Source organism: Felis catus, chromosome B2, assembly GCF_018350175.1.
Source record: "Felis catus isolate Fca126 chromosome B2, F.catus_Fca126_mat1.0, whole genome shotgun sequence".
NCBI lineage: Eukaryota > Metazoa > Chordata > Mammalia > Carnivora > Felidae > Felis > Felis catus.
Genome location: NC_058372.1, coordinates 106,346,562 through 106,369,866, shown reverse-complemented (window position 1 = coordinate 106,369,866; position 23,305 = coordinate 106,346,562). Strand labels below are relative to the sequence as shown.

General features: G+C 40.9%; 1 protein-coding gene and 1 long non-coding RNA gene across 3 annotated transcripts in view; one reads left to right on the top strand and one right to left on the bottom strand.

Annotated features, from left to right (window-relative positions):
- SLC35F1 (solute carrier family 35 member F1) overlaps positions 1-23,305 on the bottom strand; it is a 408,535-nt gene that overhangs the window by 24,051 nt on the left and 361,179 nt on the right. The window contains exons 5-7 of the mRNA XM_011282636.4: positions 19,782-19,938; positions 17,160-17,212; positions 9,485-9,639 (exon numbers count right to left, since the gene is read on the bottom strand). Of these exons, the coding sequence (XP_011280938.2) occupies positions 9,485-9,639; positions 17,160-17,212; positions 19,782-19,938 (365 nt within the window). The remainder of the gene's footprint in view (positions 1-9,484; positions 9,640-17,159; positions 17,213-19,781; positions 19,939-23,305) is intronic.
- The window catches only part of LOC109499867, a 44,084-nt gene that overhangs the window by 11,113 nt on the left and 9,666 nt on the right, over positions 1-23,305 (top strand). The window lies entirely within an intron of this gene.

Sequence of the window (23,305 nt, the reverse complement as noted above, 5' to 3'; positions counted from 1 at the left end):
ATGGCAGAGCCACAACATGGAAGGAGTCTGGGTCTCCGAATGGCTACATGGGGAGCATTGCCTCCTGTCCACAGAAGCTAGCAGCACTTACCCTAGTTAATTTAGGAAGATGGTGCTCTCAAAAGATTCTGTACTGAGCTTTCAGGCAGGGGGAAACCAAGTTCAAACATTCATTGCTCTATCACCTCCGTATTTCATGTGAAATACTTTGGGGCCTCAATGATGCCAATTTCTCCAATTCTTTAGTCACCAGTGACAGTTTAAAAAATATGAAAAGAGTCATAAAAGGTAAGCATTAATTTAAAATCTCCCATTTAGGGGCACCTGGGTGGCTCAGTCGGTTGAGCACCCTACTCTTAATTCTGGCTCAGGTCATGATCCCTGGGTGGTGGGATTGGGCCCCGTGTCGGGCTCTGTGCTGAGCGTGGTGCCTGCTTAAGGTTCTCTCTCTCTCTCTCTCTCTCTCTCTCTCTCTCTCTCCTTCTTCCCCTCTCCCCTGCTCAGGCTCTTTCTCTCTAAAATTAAAAAAAAAATAATAAAAAAATCAAAATCTCTCATTTATAATTAGGATTATGCACTTAAAAATCATAGCCTTTGAAGATGCCGTTCTTACCAAAGGAAATACAACAAGCTGCCTCTGAGGGTATTTTTATAAGTAAGATTGTGCACTATTGCTCTTATGCTCACCGGCTGCCACAGGCTGAGGCTGCCTGCCTTGGCTGCTCAAGGGCAGTTGCATTACTCAAATTGTTCACGGCCGCAGAGGATCAACGGTTGCTTGGCTCCGGATCCTGATCCCCAGCTAATGAAAGATTCCGCTGTTAACGCAACCTCTGCAAACTCTCTGGCATTGGCACTCAGATATTAAGGATGCTTGAGATTGTTGGTCTATTCAAGTTTCAGTGGTTTGGAATCTCAGCCTTTGCATTAATCCACTTGGTGATTTTTAGTGTTCTTGTCATCTTTATTTATAAATGAAAAGTTAAGCACCCAAACAGTGCCTGGCACATAGCAGGCATAGAATAAATAAATATTTGCTGAACGAAGTTCTTTGAGATTCAGTGTATAATCATGTATTATTAAGTTATACCCACATCCGAGGTTACTAAACTTTTCTTGCCAAGTCTCTTATAACAACAACAACAACAAGAACAACAAAACCAGTTAGAGAAACTGGCACATGTGGGATGAAATTTTTAGTGGCTGACAGAATGGGTCAGGGAGGATCATGGGACTCTACACCTGTCCTCACAGGATGTAATGTGGATTGCTAGAATAGGCAGTTGACAATGTAAGAAACTTTTATGATTACTTGTCAAAAACAACTCACAGCAATTACAAAAATCAGTCAGGTATAAAGATGAGACTAAACAGGCAGAATGTTTTCTAATGAACACATACAGATGAAATTCTAAAAAATTCACATGAATCACATTACCCAGAATAGTTGAAGTAGCCTTCTTGGACAAGTGATTCTGAAATTACTCTCTCCCCTTTCTTCAGTAGTGCATATTTGGATGATAAAAACATTTTTCCTGATGTGTGAATATAAGTTTTATGGAGCCTTTACTTTCCTAAAATGTTACTCTTCCAATAAGATCACCTGTGGTTTCAGGCTGCTCAGTGTGGGGAACCATATAGACCAGTGGCCAAGGGGGAGCGTTAAAAGGAATTTAGAGAGAATTTACAATGTTCATTTCTTCTCTATCAATTTCATGTTTATTTTGATGCAGCTATAAAAAATAATCACTACTTATGCAATTACTCTCAACTTTATTACAGCTATTGTGTGGCAATATTAAACCTTGAAAAGGTAATAGCAAAATGTGTGAAGTAAGCCATTTTCTATTTTAAATGTCAAGCAAAAAGGAATATTCTGCATATTCAACCCTGGCTGCTATCTTCCTGAAGAATGTTCAACATATGATGACATACTGTAAAAGAATTTATTGGCATTTTATTTTAATAGCACCTGAATGTTTTGTATTTACGGCTATCCCCTAAAAATCCTATTGTAAGCAATGAAGGAATCAAGGAATCCAGCGGAAAATGACTGATACAATATTTTCTAAATTTGTATGCATGAGACCCAGTTTTGCCTTTTCAAACAAGGAATAAGAGAAAACTCACAAAACGTTGTTAAAAGCTACACCTTGTTACAAAATCTTAAAATAAGTTAGTATCCTAAAAGTGGAATGAGATAGGGATTACTAATTCCGAGGCATACATTTAACCAGAGAAATGGTTGCCATTTATAAACCATCTACTCCCTTCAAAAACTCCATAAGGCAGGTATCATCACCCTGAAGTTGGGAAAGGATAAATACCTGGTCCAAAGTAATTAAAGAGTAAAAAGAAGCCACACTTTAAGTCTAGGCTCCTTTGACTTGGCAGTCTGTGGTCTACTAAACATACTGTGTTTCTGAATTCATTCTTCACCCAGGAGACATTCAGTAGCCCTCCCGCCCTAATCCATTTTCTCCACACATGCCTGAGTGTTCTCTTGGTTAAAGTCACATAAAAGCAGGTAACCAGAACGACTTTAAAAATCAGCTGGGAAATTCAACAGAGTGCAGTGTCTATCTAGGTGGAGAACGTGTCCTCATTGACCAGATGCAGCTTCTAAAAGAGCACAGCTGTTATGTCCCAGCAGGTCTGGCTTGGAACCAATGTACCCTCACTTATCTTGGTGTAATTACTAATAGTCCTCTTGTGGCAAGTGAAGTGATGGCCCCCAAATGTGTTTACATCCTGATCCCTGGAAGCTGTGAGTATGTTACTTTATGTGGTAAAAGGGACTCCCCAGATGTGATTACATTAAGGATTATCTGGGCAGGCCCAATATGATCACACCAGGGTCAGATTTGAAGATGCTATACTGCTGGCCTTCCAGATAGAGATTGGGGCCATGAGCCAAGGACTGCAGACAGCTTCTAGAGGGTGGGAAGGGTAAGGAAACAGATTCTCCCCTAGAGCCTCCAGAAGCCACACACTCTGTTAACAACTTCAGCCCCATGAGACTTCTGACCTCCAATGCTGTAAGATAATAAATCTGTGTTGGTTTCAGTCACTAACTATGTGGTAATTTGTTAGAGCAGCCATAGAAATCTAATCCTTTCCATTTCAAAACGGTCCTGTTTGCACAATAAGTATAAGGGGATAGAATTCATAACTGATCAAGCTCTAACCCTGAAAAGCCAACACACCATCAAATTGTACATCTCTTTCTGGGTTTGGTGATGGGGGTCTCTGAGGCCCAATAAAGCTCATTTTCTGTACTTTCCATGGATTGCTATAGATTTAGTGTTCTGGATTCAATAATGTTGTCAGATAACAAAGAAGAGACACATATAACCACTTCTCAAAAGTCTTGTAAAATTAGAGTTTGCAAGAGCACTATACCATGCAGGTAGTCTAATTCAGAATTAGGTCATTTGCTTCCCTGGGACACGGGGCTTTATTGCCCAGTCAGCATGGCAGTCAGCACAAGAGGTGGAGAAGGTACAGACTGTGTACTGACGAGTGGGGAAGGGAATGAATTTCTTCCAAAGGTGGAAAGCAAGAAAAAGCAAATAATCAATGTTGGGCAGGAGTGGTTCATTTAATCATTTAGTTCTGGCTGGGTAAGCAACATCTGTGAGCAAATAGCCCCCCGCCCCCTTGCAACTTGCAGATATTTATAACCAGACCAGAAGGTTATTTAGAGTAAAGACATCATGATTAAGTGAGGGAATAAACTGTAAGTGCAGACTATAGTGAAACCAAGTGAGATCTTGGAAGGCACTGGTCAATCGCCAGTACTGAAGTGGGAGGCCCTCCACATTGTCCCTCTCACAGTCGTGTCTGGCTTCCTCCAGTGAAAGTAACTCCCAAGCCAGTCCCTTCCACTTTCAGATGGCTAATTGCTAACAAGATTCTTTTTATTTAGCTATAATCTTATCATCTTCGCCCTTTGGTCCTAGTTCCAATGGCTGCAGCCACATAAAGTCAGTCTGAAGTACTGGGCTCTCGATTCTGGCTGCATCCGAGGATCATCTAGGGAGGCTTCAAAAATCTAATACCCAGGCTGTACTGCAGACTGTAGAAATCAGGATCAGTGGGAGGGGGACCCAAGCATCAGTATTTTTAAAACTCTTTAGATGATTCCAATGTGCAGCCAAGGTTGAGGGTCACTGGCTTAAAGTCTCTTCCCCACGACACTCTATAGAGTTAGAAGTCACCCTCACCTGAGCTGAATTTTCTCTTCCTTAGGCTGACTTTCATCCATCCCCTCAGAACAGGGGATTTGAGGCAACTGGCAATCATAACTGAGCAGCCCTGGAGAAGAGCACTGTTGGGGACCCCCAAGGAAGACTTGTGGCCTGGGGTCCATGGTGGGATTGACTTGGTTCCTTTCATGTTTTTAAAAGTATAGCCAGATCGATAAATTGCACTTCATCAAAACTAAACTTTTTATGATTCTAGGGACACTAACAAGACAATGAAGAGACAACTACAGAGTGGGAGAAAATATTTACAAATCATATATCTGACAAGTGTATATACTACCCAGCATATATAAAGAAATATTATAATCAATGATAAAAAACTAAATAACTCAATTAAACACACACACACACACACACACACACACAAATATGACCCATCACATGACATCACCATTTTTGAACTTTGCAAAATTTGCCAAGATTTTTGCATTAACCATAAATTGCTTACGATGATAAAAGTACCACCAATAAGCATTATTTAAAAATTTTCTGAGATGGCCCATCCGGCTCTAGTGGGAAACCGACAAGCCATTCAGACCCACCCTTCTCCCTAGCTCTAGAAAGCCTCCCATCTGGGGAAACCCAAGGCCAATTTCAGAGGCAGGCAAGCTGGGCCAGGGGGAAAAAGTCCTGAATTTTCCAAACAATGTCTATTTGACTGCAAATTCAAGCACTGCTTGGGAGATTCTTTTAGAAAAGGGGAGAAGGAAAGGTTTTTATTTCTAGATTTAAATTGAGTATTCAACTTATTTCTTTGCAGATATTAAACTCCATTCATAAAACAAGGAAAGAACAGTACAAGGCAGTATTTATTCAAGAACTCAGAGGTGTAGAGTCAACTGTAGGTACAATGCAAGTGAAGGGGAAGGAGGACTAGAGCATTGTCTGTGTTGTAATATTGGTTACCATAATAACAGGGCTTTGCAAATACTGCCTCTTTGCAGGGTTCCTGATTGGTCAATAGGATTCTCAAACTATTTTAAAGATCTCTGTTTCAAAAGAGAAAAGAAACAGACCAATTATAAGATTTATTTTAAAATGATTTAAAAAAAACAAGAACACTGAAACATTCAGTGTCAGCAAAAATTTAGTATACGCTCAGTCCCCAAATTATTTATATTAGCCCAAAAGAGGTATCACCCGAATTCAATAATTAAGGATTGTTAAATCAATGGTTCTCAATAAACATATGGAGACATTTTTGATTGCCACTATTAGGGGGATGCTATTGACATTGAGTGGGCAAAGACCAGAGATGCCATTAAACATCCTATAATGCACAAGACACACCCCCTTAGCCCAACAAAGAATCTCCTGGTCTAACATGTCAATAGTGCCATGGTCGAGACAACCTGGGTAACTAAAACTGTTACATGGGATACTATATATCCATTAAAAGAATCTTGTGAGTGATTCTCAACTCTGGTTGTGTATTAGGATAAGTGATGAATCCCCTGTAGTGCTTCGAAAAGGCCCCATTCCTGACCAAACAGTATCAGACTCTCTGGAGTGGGACCTGGGCATGACTATGTTTTATATTCTCTCCAAGTGATTGCAATGCATAGACAGAGTTGAGAACCACCCATTCAGACTCACATACATATTATGTATAGATATTGAATGACAAGGGGATATATACATGCTGAGTTTACATAAAGCATGTAACAAAGTAGTTTTTTATTAAATTTTATTTTATTTAATAAATTACATTTAATAAAAATGTAATTTATAAAATATTTTTCATCTTAAATAAAAACGTATTTTATTGAAATACAAATGAACTATAAAGTACATATATACTATAAAAACATACATACTATAAAGTTGTATCAATTTGTAATTGCATTTATCTGTATTTTTTGACTTTCTCACAATGAACGTGTATTCGTAATAAAAGACAATAGATCACTCTGGAAAACAGTTGGGCAGTGTCTTATAAAATTAAACATGTTATGACCATATGCCTTGAACTAGGACTCTTGGCTATTTATTGCAGAGCAATGAAAACTGTTCACATGAGAATCTGTATATGAATGTTCAGAGCGGCTTTATTTGTAATAGCCCTAAATAGAAAAAAACCCAGATGTCCTTCACCGAGGGAATGGTTAAATAAATCATGGTACATCTATCTCATGGAAAAGTGAATAAAAAGGAATAATAAAGGAAATAAAAAGGAATGGACTACTGACATATGAAACAATCTGGATGAATCTCTAGAGAATTATGCTGAGTGAAAAAAGTCAAACCCAAAAGGTTACTTACTGGTTAATTCCATTTACATACCATCCTTGAAGTGACAAATTTAGAGAAATGGAGAATAAACACAAAGTTTTGCAGCATTCTGAAGGGTGGGGGAGAAGCAAGTAGGTATGCTTGTGAAGGGTAACATGAGCACCCTTGTGGGGATGAAAATGTTCTGTATGCTGATGCATCAGTGTTAATATTTGGATATTGTGCTACAGCTTTGTAAGATGTTACCAATGGGGAAAACTAGGTGAAGGGGAAGTGGGGATCTCTCTGTATTATTTCTAAAATTTCATGTGAATCTATTATTATCGTGAAAGTTTAATTTAAAAATTTTTAATGTTTATTTATTTATTTATTTATTTATTGAAAGAGAGAGAGACAGAAAGAAAGAGAGACAGAGCATGAGTAGGGGAAGGGCAGAAAGAGAGGGAGACACGGGATCTGAAGCAGCTCCAGGATCTGAGCTGTCAGCACAGAGCCTGATGCGGGGCTCAAACACATGAACTGTGAGATCATGACCTGACCTGAAGTTGGATGCTCAACTGACTGAGCCATCCAGGTGCCCTGGAAGCTTAATTAAAAAAAAAAAAAAAGACAATAGGGATCAATTTTAACCAGAGAAAACACCTATTGTGTTGAACCAATCGTGGGAAAGAAATGTATCTGTTAAACAGTAACAAAATATATGTACATGGTGAAACATTGCTTTGAGAAATAAAAACATCCACCACACCTCCAAATTGGTGAACACAAGAATTCAATTTTCAGATAACACAGCCTCCCTTCTGATGGCATGATGAAGGCTTACTACATGGCTTCCTCTCCAGCAAACTTCCTCATCCCAAGTAAGAAGCAACACACACATGCTGGGAGAGGAAGATAGACCGTGGAGAGTGAGAACTGAGCTGTCATCAGCTTTCTCAGTCCCTGATGCTTTGTATGGAGAGCCCCAGGTCCAACCAAAAGTCAGTGAAAGCATAGGAAGGGGCGCTGTTCGGGTATCCCTGTCAGCTTTCTGTTCTCAAAGTCAGAGGACATCAGCTTCACAGGGGAGCCTATTAATAGTGCAGCCTCCCCCAGACACATCCCTAAATATTGATTCCAGTATCCGATCAGAGGTGCGGCCCATGGATCTGCATTGTTAGCAAGTCTCCCTGGTGACAGGAGGCATTCGGGAACACGGCCATAAGGGACGCTGGGGGCCAGACTGGATCTTGGCCGTCCAAGAAGTGCCTATGGTCCTCAGTCAGAACTATAGGTCTCGTCATCTTTCCTTAAGGAATGTGAAAGGGATCTGTCTAGTTTAGGAGCTTATAAAAACAATCACAGGAATAATTGCTGGGGATCGAAGTCACACTTGGCAAGGCACTAGATGTGGATGCCTAACAGCAGAGGAGAGAAGAAAAATGGTGGCCACTGTGCTGAACAGGTAAGACCGTGGCTAGGTGGTCCCCAGGGCTCTGGAAAATAATTGGGTGTGGTGGAGGGGGCATCTCAGGAGAACTGCTCGTCCCAACACTGTGACTGGGAGAAATGGAGGAATATGCTGTGACTTTTGCTTTTACCCCCATGAGGACCAGTGTGTGCTCAGGAAACAGAGACTGTACCTTCTAGACAAAACAAATTACAAACAATGTATAAAGGCTGTCATTTTTTTGCCACCACACTGGGCACAGGGCTCCTTATAAAACAGGGATGCAGCCCTTTCCCTGTCTTCTGCCATGGCCATTTTCTCTACCTTTTGTCTTTCAGATCTGCTTCTGGTCCTCTCGGCTAACCTTGCTTGTAATCTTTTTTCCACCCGCGTCTGCTCTTCTTAGTCTGTTTCTTGGCTATGACTTTGGCTCATCCAGTAATATTTCTGATTATTCACCTCAGCTGCATTGTTAGCCAGTCTCCCTGGTGATAGGAGACTTTCAGGAACATGGCCATATGGGACGCTGGGGGCCAGCATCATCTCAAGATGGTCATCTCATACTCTTTCCAGCTCAGCCTTTCTTAGGGAACCTCCAAACGTGGTTTAACCTGGTTGTAGATGCCCTGCCCACCAACATGGCCCATCAGTGGGCCACACCCATGTGCTAGTGGTGTTAGCTGTAATATCACTGCTGAGGCGCTTGGCTAGAAGCGGCCAGAGTATATTATCTCTTTCTTCTGCCTCTTCTTTTGCCTGCCCTAGTTTGGTCTTGTTTGTCTGGATATTTCATACTGGTCCTTTTGCACCCTGTTCAGAGTCCCCACTGACCCAATCAACTGTTCATGTCTGAAGTGAGTGCAGTGTTTAAAAGATAGAATCTGACTCCACTGAGCCATAATTGATTAGTCCTGTCTGCTGTGGGTGAGCAGGTTGGTCATCTGGGATTTGAAAAGACTGCTGTGTTTGGACTGAATACTTTCTTCTTTACTTCGGGCTGATACACTAACTGCAAATGCTTCAAAAGATCTCTTTGCATTCGTTTAGTCCAAGCCCTAATCTTTCAGTAAAGAAGCAATATTTCAAGTGCATTAGCATTTTCCACTCAAGCTTGCTATGAAAATATCTGCAAAACAGAAATTGCGGGAACTGTTATCTTTTCTCCAATGAGAACATACCCTGCCAGTGCCTTTGGTAGAATCCACTGTGTGGTTATAGTTTGGGAACTGTACAAATCTTACTAGCTTTAGGCTAGAAGAAGAGTAGCTTCTGGGTTGAACGTTGTCAGAAAAACTGTCCCCCATTTTCCAAAAGCCCGTCCCTCCATGGCAGTTTCTTATCATTCACCATCAAGTGCCTATCATTACTGGTCTCTTGTGACAAAATGGTGCCTCTGGCTCCTGGTGGCAAGGTGAGTATCTGGGAGGTTAGCACACGGAGTTGCGCTCCTGCTTCCCTACACAACACCAGGGCGTTCCACAGCAGGGCATTCCCACCTATATGGGTTATTTCCCACCAAGTGTTGTCTTCACAGAGGAGCAATGACTCTACTCACCTTGTAGTGGAAGAGAAACAATCCGCAGAACAGACTGTACAAATCTGCCGTGAGCAGGGAGAGGTTGACGGAAGTGGCACTGGTTTTCTTTATGACGACCGGCATGAAGCTATAGAGACCGAACATGCAGGCGCTAAAGCCAACGTAGAGCAGTCCTGCGAGGAGAGGAAAGAGAGGGGATGTGACAGTCTCCTTGGGGCCTCTGAGTACCCACAGTGCGTGGACCAAGGGGGCTGGTGCATACCACTGATCACTCACACAGGGCGTTTTTCTTCACCGTACGAACTGACTTTATTACTGGGTAACGTACGGCTAAAACATAAAATAAAACGTAAAAAATCGTCGTGTGGAAAATGAACTTGCTGCTTCGCACCCCATAACTGATATTTTGCTTCTTCTGGGAAGGAGTGCCTCTTAGTGGCTAGCCTCGGAATGTGGGGTCAAGGCTTCTGAATTCTGTTTCCGATGGTGCTGTACTTAACGTTTCCTGTCTATGTCTTTTAAAACATTTTTTTTTAAATCTCTTTTTTGTTTGCAAAATTACTTGGTTCCTGTATTGCTCACAATGATGAAGAAGTATATAGTCCTCAAAATGGAAGGGCTTACGTATCACAGAGAGGAGGACTAAGAGTACTGAACTGGAATCCTGTGTGACCTGGGGCAGACCACTTCATTCTCTGAGCACACCATGATCTGTGAATTTCTTCTAGATCTGTGAATCCTGCTCAGTCCTACTTCCCCATCACCCTTCCTAGCATACTGTGGGTTCTCACATATGAGCTCTGCTATTTTAGAAGTAGTTAGGTAAATGCTTCACTTCATTGTTTTTTTTTTAAACAGAAAGGTAAGGGGTGCTTGGTGTGGCTCAGTCAGTTAAACATTCGACTTCGGCTCAGGTCATGGTCTTGCGGTCTGTGAGTTCAAGCCCTGCGTCAGGCTCTGTGTTGACAGCTCAGAGCCTGGAGCCTGCTTTGGATTCTGTGTCTCCCTCTCTCCCTCTCTGCACCTCCCTGACTCACACTCTGTCTCTCTCTCCTTCTCTCTCAAAAATAAAATAAACATTAGAAAAGTTTTTTTAAAAAGGAAAAAAAAATAAAACAGAAAGATAAAAGAAAGTCCTTAAATGCTATATGGTCAGCCCCCCCATTCTCTAAAATTGTCTCTCATTATAACTAGATAAACAATTGTTAGTACTGATTCCATAACTACATGATTTTGTTGAGTCTGAATCAAGAGTTTATGGCTAAATCTAGAATTTGGTTCACCTTTTCCTAGATGGTGATACAATACAAATGTACAAAAATAATGCTCATTTCTCTACCCTGAAAGAATAAAGCATAGAATAAACACAAGTAATATAATTCAGTGGACCTTTGGGCATTTTACTAAAATAAAAGTATCCGACCTGTCCAAAGGAATTCTTGTTAAGTGTTTGGTGAGGCCATGGGACAAATGCTTCATCTGAATTCTATGAATTCGGGAGGATTTTGTAGGTGCTGGACACCTAGTCCCTTTGCCTATGAAGACTGGTGATTCCTCTGAAGAGAAATTTGGTTTTCTTATATGAAAAGTATTTAAGGGCATAAATCATCATCCTATATATTTCTGATTCTCGGTTTAAAGAAAGCCACATCAAATCTATATAAAAAGATTATTTTGAACATTAAGTAAGCAAACTCAGTACAACAGCCCCCTCTAGTGTGGTGGAAATGCCCTAAGAGGACACTAGAATAACCGCTTTCCTAGTTCAGCAAACTACACGTCCTCTTGCAGATATTCAGACATAGTAATATCAGATAGCTTTTGACTCACCATCAGAAGTTTTAATTCCCTAAAAACGGTCACTTTTCCTGTAATTGGGTTTCATGCTACTAATAATTCATCCTGCTTTAAACCAAGTTACTAAAAGTGCAATACTAAATAACCTATGATCAATACATGGAAAGACATAAATTATCTCAGCACTTCTTGAAGGAATCTGAGATTAAAAGACTGGGAACAAGATATATCCTTAAGTTAATCCACTAAAAATCCACTAAAAGTAGTCAAACTTGATCAGAACATAGTCCAGGCACCAGTCTTTTTTTTTTTTTTTTTTTTTTTTTACCATCTCACTGATTTAGATTAAATATGATTGAATTAGAAAGTTCCAGAATCCTACCCTTCCATCACATTACCTGGCACACTGTAGACTCTCACATGTGGGATCTGATGTTTTATATTCACTCAATTATTCAACCATGTATTCACTGACTACCTACTCTGCCTTTGGCCAGAAAAGTAGTGGAAAACAGAATAGGTGAGAAGTTTAGAGTTGCTTTGGTGCTAAGAAGGAAGAAAATGGTTCCTTATAGGTAATGGCACGGGGCTTGCTTTAGGAAGGTTGACTGGCTGAGGCTTCTTTGTGCAAGTAACATTTACCTTGAATGCTCAAGGACTAAAAAGAGATGGCCATGGGAAGATCCAGGACAAGAACATTTCAGGTAGGGAGATCTGCAAATGAAGGACCCCAGTGACAGAGCCTGATGTGTTCCAGGAGTTGCCAGGGCCAGAACATTTGTGCAGAATGAACAGAATGGGGCAGAAGGAAGGAATGAGGGTGGACAATTAGGCAAAGGATGGATTATGCAGGGCCTTGTAGGTCTCAGAAAGAAATTGACATCCTATTCTAGTTGTTAACAGGAAGCCATTGAGGAGTTGGTAGCAGGTGGCCAACACCCGATCTACATCTTTAAAAGATAGCTCTGGCTGCTATGTGGAGAAGGGACTGGATGGAGAAAGCATGGCAGACTAGCTAGAAGTGCAGTGTCCTAATCCAGGCAGGAGATACTGGTCGCTTTGCTCAGGATGGCAGTGGAGATGAAGGGATGTGGCTGGGCGTGTAGGGAACTCGACAAGCCCTGGTGACAGACCGGATGTGGGTAGTGAGAGAAAGGAGGGCATCATGGATGCCCATGGGTTCTCATGGGTTCTGGTTAATTTAGAAACTGAGTGAATTACGGCGCCATTTACCGAAATGAAGAGAACTGAGAGAGGGCACGTTTTCAGGGAAAATAAAAAGCTCCGTTCTGAACACGTTAGTTTTAGATGCTGATGCGTCATCCAAGAGCATCTGTCCAGTAGGGAGCTGGATGTATAATTGGCAGGCTCAGAGAAGAGAGGGCCATACAACTGGCACAGCCACGGAAAGTAGGAAAACACATACATATATACATACGTAGCAGAGTTTTGCTCTACTCATCAGGCTGTGTCAGGGCGCTTCAAGCTTAAACATTCTAAACCTATTTTTAAAAGCTGTGTAAATTAAATTTAGGGATACAGGAATGGAATATATACACCATCACAGTTAACCACTTAGCTAGGTCAACCAATGTTTTCGTGTGCGAACATCCTGTTTTGTGAGCAAAGCATAGTCAGCCGAATGAACACATTATTAAGGTCGGAATGCAGGTGTGCTGTTCTCAGATGGACATTAGCTAGTTATTACGTGTCAGCATGCATCTGGAGACCCAACGTGCTGTCCATGCAGGGTTTTCAAACAATCAATCAATGTGATAAAAAAAAAAAATGAACTGATTAATCTTTTGACTGACAGCTACATACCGGCTGCAACAGCTACATTTATAGACAAGGTATGTGTATAACTATTTCTTATTTGAAATGCTTCCTCTCTCACAAAAGACAGCATGTGGTAGCTCTTGTCCTCATGCATTAGAGATTTAAGTTAAAGAAGTTAGAATACTGCTATCAGCCAATACTGATTGCATGCTTGTTATGTGCTACTTTACACACATTATTAATTGCACGCTTGCTATCACATTAATAATACACATTATTAATATCTACAACTGTAGAACACCATTCCTATTGTTACCCTCTTTATATAGGCAAGGAAATGGGCTAACAGAATGTATCAGTTCAGAAACACAGTCCATATGACTGGTTCAATAAAGGAAATTTAATTGGGGGCACAAATCACAAAGGTGCTTGAATGGGTAATAGGGCACATAGGGATGATGAGGCACCCCGGAGATTAGCAATAACAGTAAGTTATCCACACTCTTGGAGTTGGAGAGATCCAGGGAGGAGGCTATGTTGCTAGGGTCAGAAGGTAGGAAAACCTGGCAAAGATATAATCACAGAGGGCACTCAGCCGTTTCTGGAGACCTGACCCCAAACAGCGAGAAACAGAGAGACACCCCCTGGTTTCTTCCTTCCTCCCTTCCTTCCACCCTCCAGTCTCTTCCTGCTTCCAGTTGGCCAAATCTAGTTGGAAGCCACTTAATAAGACAGCCTGGAAAGTACAGTTTGCATGAATCATTATAGAGCAGAGTAAGGGTAAGAAACAGACAGATCTGTGAATAAACAGGAAAAACCAGCATACAGAGGTAGGGTAACTTGGCCTTGGGACACATGCTGCCTGACTTTAAATTCTGAGTACCTACCAGTAATCTATATTCTTTAATTATTATGGAGAGAAAACAGGGCTTTGATGGAGCATCCTATCTGATTCTAATAAGCATCTCAATGTATATACAATACATATATGATATATATACGGTGTACATGATATATGGTTAGATATGTTAGATATGGTATGTTTAGATGTGATATACACATGTGTGCATGTGTGTGCGTGTGCTGTATACTTTTATCTCATTACCCCCCTGATGTTCTGATTCACTTTCCTTTGAAGATACTAGATTTTTAACACATTATTTTTAATTGTTAAAGATGGCTTCTTAGAACATATGCATCCGGCTAAGTCTGGAAAGGGCATCAGGCAGGCAGGGCTTGCTCAAACAGTGCACATCAGTACCCACCCCTCAACCCCCAGCCCCCACAGGCAGCCATGAGACTTGTCGAGTGGCCTCACCTCCCCAGGCCCCTGACTCAACCTCAGTTAAAAGGGTGCACTCTTAATTACCTTTAAAGTCCCCTCTGTGGTCCCATTACTCCATCTTCAGGAAAAGGTCAAATCTTTGTTTTGGCCTCCAGAAGAAAACCAAAACCCAAACCGAAACAAGCATCACCCACAAGGGCAGTGAAGAAGCCCCCTGCACACCACGGACCTGAGCTAGCTGACCCACAGCACACTTTTTCTTTCCTTTAACGTTCGACTTTCACATCATCTCGTATTTGTTCACACATCCTTTAACACAATATGGCAAATGGGATAAAGGGAATGTTGAGGCCATTTATTAGATTTCTGACAGTGATTTGAACACACCTGCTCCACAGGACATTTGAGCTCTGTTAGGTCGTATATTTTACTGGAATTTACCGATTACATAACCAGACCCAGTCTTCCTGTTGAGTAGAGTAAAACAAAGAAATAAAACAAACAACAACAACTGTGGTCTTCTTGCTTTGAATTACTCTCTGTATCTTGCAAGTGTTATAAGAAAATAACAGAATCTGTTTTTTAAAAATGTTCTGAGTGCAGAAAATATAAAATACATTTATTATCCCACTTGCTCCATAGAAAAAAACATGTCTTTACTTTGATAAAACGTCAACCATATGAGCTACCCAAGAGACGGCAAGAGGGAGATTGCTGATGTGGAGAAGGGGGAGGAAGAGGAGTGCTTTGATAGATGGTGGGGAATGAAGACGGTCTTGGATTTTGGTCTCTTTAATAAGACGCTGTGAGCTTTCCACCAAACACAGTGATCAGAGCTTGGCACTCTTGGGTGACTTCCCAAGGAGTGCAGGGATGCTCCGGGAGGACCCTGACCCCCTGGCCTGATGTCTCCTTGCCTCTCCAGTCCCCAAGTTTCAGTGGTGGGTATGCCATCTCCTGGTTCCCCAGAAAGAAAGAGCAATGCAAGCCTACACCTCTCGCCATTGTCCCACCACTTCCTTCTTGTCTATGTTTTAAAAGATGAGAGATGGCAGAACAGGCTTGTCTCCCTTGCTTGTCATTAACTCATTTAGTAAACATTTACACACCGAACCTTATGTGCCTAGAACTGAGCTAAACCAGCCAAACCCTGTAGTTGGTCAGGACGAGGTAATGAGGATTAAGGTAGCCCTCGTGTAAAAAACATCTCAAACCCAATGCTATTGATGCTTTGGAAGGAAAAGGATGAATATTTGGTTCTCTTTCTTGACCATTTTAGCCTCATTTCCAATCAGGAATTAAACTGATGGCTGTATAATGTATTCCTTTTATACTGCCTTTCATCATCTTGGGCTACAGGGGATTGATATTTTAATGGCAATAAGAGACTTAAGAATAAACCTACCTTTTGATGACACATTTAACTAACACTGAATTATAACAGAACCTCAGTGGACATGCACATGCCATCCACATAATTAGGGGACAAATTATTTTTTATTATTGCTGTTACTATTAATATAAAATTAATTTATACCACTGCGTGGCAAGTGTTACCAAGCATGGGTCACATCTTGCTTCCTGGCTCTGAGAGTCACAAAGGCAAACGCATCTGTAACCTGCAGCCGGTTTCCTTGCCTGCCCCTCCTCTCCTCCCTGCACCCCCTCCTCTATTGATTTTCATTTAACTGTAACAATCTAGAGCAAAACTCAAAAAAAAAAAAAATAAATGGCAGGATTCTGTGACAGACACAAGGGCTGGTCAACCCTTGAAGTCACTAGCTATAACCCCCAGGGAGGGTCATGCATAATTCTGTAGCTCCAGCGTGCTTTTAGAGGGAATTATGTCAGTAGCAAGCCAGCCTTGGACGCTTCTGGGTCAGGGGTAGGTAAAGTGGTGCAGGGAAGCTTATGGCTTTGTCCTTGTTTGTGGAAGCAGGGTTCCACTGAAGCTGTCAATCTCATCAGAGCTCTCATAAGCTGGAGGTGGCTCAAGCAGCCAGCTTCCATGGGCAATCTGGCTTCCCCTCCCGTTTCCATCCACAGTGCACACATTTTCCAAGCACCCCTGCAAGCCAAGCTCTGTGCTCACTGCGGCACCCCATGAGTCTTGGTATAGACACCGAGGGTTATCTAGGCAGAAGGTTTTAAATGTCATTCTCTTCTAGGGCTTGCTGTGTGATCATTATAGCAATCACCTAGGATGTTAAATCCTTGTCCTAAATTATTTTTAGAGAAAAGTGATTTTCGAAACAGGTGGAATCTGAGATGCCCTGGATGACTATTAATGGGCTCGAAGCTTATCTGGGATTTTCCACCAAGTCCATTTGGAGATCAATTAACCATTTCTTATGTGCAAAATGCTCCCTTCTGAAAAGGTTTTTATGGGCTCAAAATGCCCATTACATTGTTTTCTTTTATGCCTTTTTGTTCATTTTTCTTCCCTTTGCTGAAGTGCCACTTTTTAATGATCCCATAAGTTTTGTGTTTCTTGGCTACAGAAAATTGCTACCATTTATGTCCCACCACTGCCTCTGGGCATTTTTTCTTTCTGGTTGGTCTTTAACCTAATAACATACTTGTGTGTCTACACTAATGGCATCTTGACGATGATAATGGGCAGAAGCTCAATTAGGAAACATTATGAATCATATGGTTCAGTCTCTTACTGTGTACAAGAATTCCTAAAATGACAAGGGATTTAACATTTTCTTTCGTCCTCTGCATTTTAAATCCTTTCATGGTTCATGCCCCACTACCGCCCACATCACTCTTCAAATATATCCCTTAGGGTTTACTAAAAACAGCATGTTAGGTGAGCAAACCCCTTACCTATTTGCCAGTCCCAGGGCACCTTTAACAGCTCCTTGTGCTCCATTATAGCTCTGCAGATTTAAAGAAAGTGGACCTGATGAGCAAGATTATAATGCAACCTACTTTTTTTTTTTTTATTTACCAGATTTATACAAGTCATGAAACAACCAACTGAATTTTAAAAATAATTTCGGGTAGGGGCACCTGGGTGGCTCAGTCGGTTAAGTGTCCAACTTTGGCTCAGGTCACGATCTCACGGTTCGTGAGTTCAAGCCCCGCATCGGGCTCTGTGCTGACAGTTCAGAGCCTGGGGCCTGCTTCAGATTCTGTGTCCCCCCCATCCCTCTCTGCCCTCCCCTGCTTGTGCTCTGCCTCTCTCTCTCAAAAATAAATAAACATTAAAAATAAATAAATAAATAAAAATAACTTCGGGCCAGGGATAGGCAAGTCTAATCTGGCAACCTGAGGTTTACCCGTGAAGGATCTTGCTAGGTATGGCCAGCACCAGTGGTGAGGGTGTGCAGTGGGCAAGGCGGAGCTCTAGCCTTCCACTGGCCTTTGCACCAGATTGCCTGCAGCCTTGGTTTCTTCTTGCTTAGATGTTCTAAAACGTCAATGGTGAGGTATGGAAATTTATTGTGCTTGCGGCTATTGTTATTATTTTTTTTTAAATCAGTTTTCTGAATGAGGATTCTCCAAGGCAGTGGTTCTCAAACTTAAAGGCACAAAAAAGCTGTCTGGGGAGCATGCTGAAACAGGTGCTCATGCTCCTTCCCTCAAGATTCAGATTCAGTAGGTCTGGGTGGGGCCCAGAGACGTGCATTGCTGACAAGTTCTCATGTGGTGCCGGTGCTGCCGGTCAGAGGAGCACACTTTGAGAACCGCTGCTCTCGAAGAGGACCAGGAGGTGAAGCTGGCGTCATTCCACCAGCAGCATTACGTTGGTTTCAGCGTGCCCTCAATTTACTCCATTTGCCAAACACTCCCCTCTGCCACTTCTGTTACTTTGGCAGCAGTGGCCCGAAGGGGCTCAGTTAGCTCGAATGGACTATAACTGAAGCAAAGGAGTGTTAGGTGTCTGATTATATTTTTTGGCTTCGAGAATAATAATCCATAAAATGAGTCATCGATCTACAAAGTGCTGGTTATGAATAGTTGAACTAGGCAATTTCTTTTCCTCTCACAAAGCTGAAGTACCAAATTTAGGAGCTTTAAAATGCCATCTCACCTTCAAAATGAATCAAAAATAAATCGTTTTTGGAGACTCTCCTCACCTCAGTGCCTTGTTTGCTATGGAGGTTTCCTCCTGTATCTCAGCATACCAAAACTTGGAGGATCCTTGGAAATAGCTTATTTGCAAACCATGGTTAAGGTGATGCCAAAATATCTTCCATAAATAATTTGATACTGAATCAATACAATTACAAAGCACTTGCTTCATAGGAAGCGATTTGGTGAAATTACACTGGAGGCTGTTCCATATCATTCTTTACCCCTTACATATGAAACTAAAACATATAGTCCTTATTGATGGAAAATTACACTTTGTTTGACCCTTATTCTCACAATTCTGAGGCACTAGTCAGGGATGACTTATATGCTCCAATGAAGGATTATTGCAAAATTGATGTTTTGGGCTTTTTGATGCTTAGTGAATGTTTGTGTTATATCTTTATCTGTTTAAGGAAAGTAGAAACACTAAATTCTTAAGAGATGAATTTGAAATATGGTTCATTCAGGTAAATCCACAGGCAATAAAAGAAAACATTTATGAAAGGGCAAACTTATACTGTATGTTTTTTTTATTAAAAAAATTTGTTTTAATGTTTTATTTATTTTTGAGACAGAGAGACACAGAGCGTGAGCAGGGGAGGGGCAAAGAGAGAGTGAGACACAGAATCCGAAGCAGGCTCCAGGCTCTGAGCTGTCAGCACACAGCCCAATGTGGGCCTCGAACTTACCAACCACGAGATCATGACCTGAGCCAAAGTTGGACGCTTAACTGATTGAGCCACCCAGGTGCCCCTATACTGTATGTTTTATAGTCACTAGTAAACAGATGTCCTTTTTTTTTTTTAATTTTTTTTAACCTTTATTTATTTTTGAGACAGAGAGAGATAGAGCATGAATGGGGTAGGTCAGAGAGAGAGGGAGACACAGAATCTGAAACAGGCTCCAGGCTCTGAGCTGTCAGCACAGAGCCCGATGCAGGGCTCAAACCCACGAACTGCGAGATCGTGACCTGAGCTGAAGTCGGATGCTTAGCCGACTGAGCCACCCAGGTGCCCCAACAGATGTCCTTTTTGGAAATACATCATATCATGGCATTTACACTTATTGTATTTCTCTATGTAAAAACTCACTAGCTGGTTTGGAGAAATCAATGTACTTCTAATGTTTTCTTGTAAATTCTGTACAAAGTCCACTAAGCGTTTTTCTAATAATTGACAACAAACTTCTTTAGTTTTGAAGAAGTTCACTAAGAAAGATACTGAATTTTCAGATTTCATGTAGGAGGTTAGTGAAAGGTTTCCAGTCTGGATTTTTATAAAATAAAGTGACCAACCATACCCTAATGAAAAGAATTAGAATAAGCCCTAAGGGTATCTACTATCTGAATTACTCATGATTTTTACTCACAATTGAATTCCACTGAAAAATGCCCCGAAGAGTCCAATCATTCCCAGAAATTCCACTCGGCTCAGGGTTCGGATGATGTATTCTTCCCAGACGTTAGAAATACCGTACAGTGTGGCCCCTCCTAGGACCAGAAGATCCCCTACCAGCTTATTTTCCCCTAGGAACCAAAACCACAAACACAGCTTCATTAACATTTTCTTCATGAGAACCTGGCACCAGCACATTGAGCTTCCTTTGTCTACTCCATTCTGATGTTTTTATCGAAGTCCGGTAACTTGCCAATCATGATTTAGTAAAGTTTGTTTATCTGTGCTGCAGATATGTTCTGTTATTAACAGGTTGCCTATGTCTGCCCAACCAGAAGTCTTCCTTAACCTAAAAAAAGGGACCAGCTGCTTCTAGATTGCAGTGTCTCTACAAAGCCCCATGTCTTCTGACTAGATATATGTCTAGGAATATATGCTAATATGTGCACATGTTATATTTGCTGCAGGGTGCTTTCTAACAGTTTGGCGAACGTGGTGTAGAACAAACAGAATCAGTCTGCATCTCCACTCTTTGCTATCCAGGGAGAGAAGCTATGACAGAAGTACTTCAGACTCTTTATTCTGACCATGGGCAAAATGTGTACTTGCTTAGAAAATGAGAGTGAAAGGGATCATGGGTTGAAATTTGCAACTCCCCTAAAGTAAGTAATGTAAGAATGAAAATACATGTGATTCATTCTTACATTAATTTTTTTTTTCATGAAAATCAATTTGGGTTGGTTTGGGTTGGTCCAATTTTTAATAAATGCCTTACCCAGCTCTTTCCTATAATGAAGCAAATTCCACTCTAGGAAGTATGAGGCCAGGGAGGGAGAGTGGAAGTTAGCAGCCTATGTGGGCTTGTACCCAAGTAGTCTCCAGCTCTGTCCTGTACAGGTCCATACATGGGAGCTTGGCAGGTATGTTGCTCGGGGGCACAAGAAATGCTGGAGGAGAAGGGTGCTCTCTCCAGCATGATTCTAGGGAAGGGGCTCACCTTAGAGTAGCTCTGGACTCCCAGATTAGCTGGAACAATCTAAAACTGGAGAACCAGATCCTCTGTGTTCAGTTGGGAGCACTGGGCATTCTCTAGGAAATGACTTCACATAAAAGAATCTGGGCTGGGCTTGGGGAAAGACCTCCTCCTTCCTGCCCCTGGGGTCACCTTGGGAGATTCTATATCTACAGCTGACCCTTGAACAATGCAGGGGGTTAGCAGTGCTGACCTCCAATGCAGTCAAAACTCTGCATATAAATTTTGACTCCCCAAAGACTTAAACTACTAATAGCCTACTGTTGACCAGAAGTCTTACCAATAATACAAACAACACATATTTTGTATATGTATTATATACTATATTCTCACAATAAAGTAGGCTAGAGAAAAGAAAATGTTAAATGTACTGCATTTATTGAAAAAAATCCACGTGTAAGCAGACCCGTGTATTTCAAAAGTCTGCTGTCCAAGGGGCAACTGTACTTTAAAGGTGTCACTCTTTCGAAAGCAAATTTCCCACTCCTGGTAAGGATTGGAAGGAGAGGAGGAGAGACCCTGAAAGGCAGGAGACCTTGCTGGCATCACCCTCCAGGGAATGGGCTGAGAATCTGGATCTGTAGGGTGGGGTGCCCTCCCTGATTGATGGAGAACAGATGAGCCAAGAGCACAAAGAGGTGTCAATGAACAACCAAAGCTCCAGAGAGGTCCTTGGGTGTATCTCACGGGGGCATTAAGGTTACTTTGACAGAGAAGGTCATCTTCAGCAACGTGATTCATCTTTTTCATGTGTCGAGTAGAAAATAATGACAAAGCTTTTAATTTTAAGTAGTTCATTTGAGGAATAACCCATAAAATAAAAAAGTATCCATTACTAAAATTGTAAGGTTATAATGAATATAATTCAGTCACTTTTTACTCAGGAGCCATTTCATGTGATGACATGGGGGTCATTATTATGAATATCAATTATTGTTGTATTAGTGAAGTAAAGAAGTGCTGCTTAAACAGAATTTTCGGTTAATGAAATTATATGAATGGATTCAGGAAAGCTAAGTTATAATGAAATATTTTAATAGAAATTAGCAGAACATCAGTCTATCTTTTATAAGTCTTAAAAAGAGGCCATGCTGCATTACTGAATAGTCTCACTAATCTTTTTTAAACTCTACATTTGTACAGTTTTGGCCTATTCTGTTACCTGGCCTTTGACCATATGAAATCTATTCCCCAGTACTTTGAATTTTCACCAGGGCATGATGATTACTGTTAAGAATAATACAGTTTTATTTAAGTGCAAGTTCAGAAGTGCTTTCTAAATTATCAGTGATAAAAATTTAAATGTTATTTATTAAAATTTCATTTGTAAGTGTATTTATCAGTTTTCAAACCTTTGAAAATGGATGCATATACATATAGCATGTATGATAATTTGGCTGATTAAATATAACTAAATTAACCAGGGCATGATTTTATTCAACTGTATTATATAATGAAGTGTTTGATGTAAGTATAAGAAAGTTCTAGGACTAATAGTTTATATCTACAACTTGTATCTCGTTCCCTGGAGATTACAACATATTACTCCATGTTTTATGCACTTTCAGTGCAATAGATACCTGATGCAGCGGAACCAATTTTTGTACAATGTTCATGGGGAAATAATACCCAGAAAAGCTGTCATTTATGTATGTATGAAACCATGCTCAGTGGTAATGTTTTGTACTGGACAAGCTATACAATCTTTCAGCACACCAGTTTCCTTATTTCAGAATGAGGTTAGTTTGAGATTACAGCAAAGTAATGTACATAAAATAATTTAAAGAAAATGAATTGCTTCGTATATCATTGGGCACTGACTAACAGTTCACTAAATGGTGACTGAAAAGAATCAGTCATTCTCTTTGAAAAGCACCTGTCTCTATGGATTGGCCATTTCTCATTTTGGATCGCTTCTTGATTCTAATCAACACAGTCATAATTGCTTTGCAAGAATTGGTTTTCCTTATTAGATTTTTGTTTAAGCGTTGTTTGGGGGGACATTTGTGTCTGTGTGGCAGTGGAAGAAGAATAGGGAAGAGGACTTAAGACTACTACGTACCATTATTGCAAGAAATAAATGATGAATTACACTATTCTGGAGTGTTGAAAGACTATTAATGTGATTTATGAAAATGAACCCATCCCACTGAATATTTTTGAGTTGTAGATGTGATCAACTGCCTTGTTTTCCTGGGACTCTCTTGGTTTTCACACCAAATTCCCTCATCTCAGGAAACCCTTTCATTCTGGGGAATCTGGGACCGTCATTTATCGCAATTAACTATATAGAACAGCTATATATTTCTTATAAGGGTCACAAGGATAGAAAAATAAGTATTAAGTGGTGTAACAGAAAGGATACTGGCTAGAATTCACATCTAGGCCACACCATTTACTATTGGTGTGCCCTTGCACACCCTTCTGAGCTCCCTTAGCCTTGATTTCTTCAGCTGCAAAAGGAA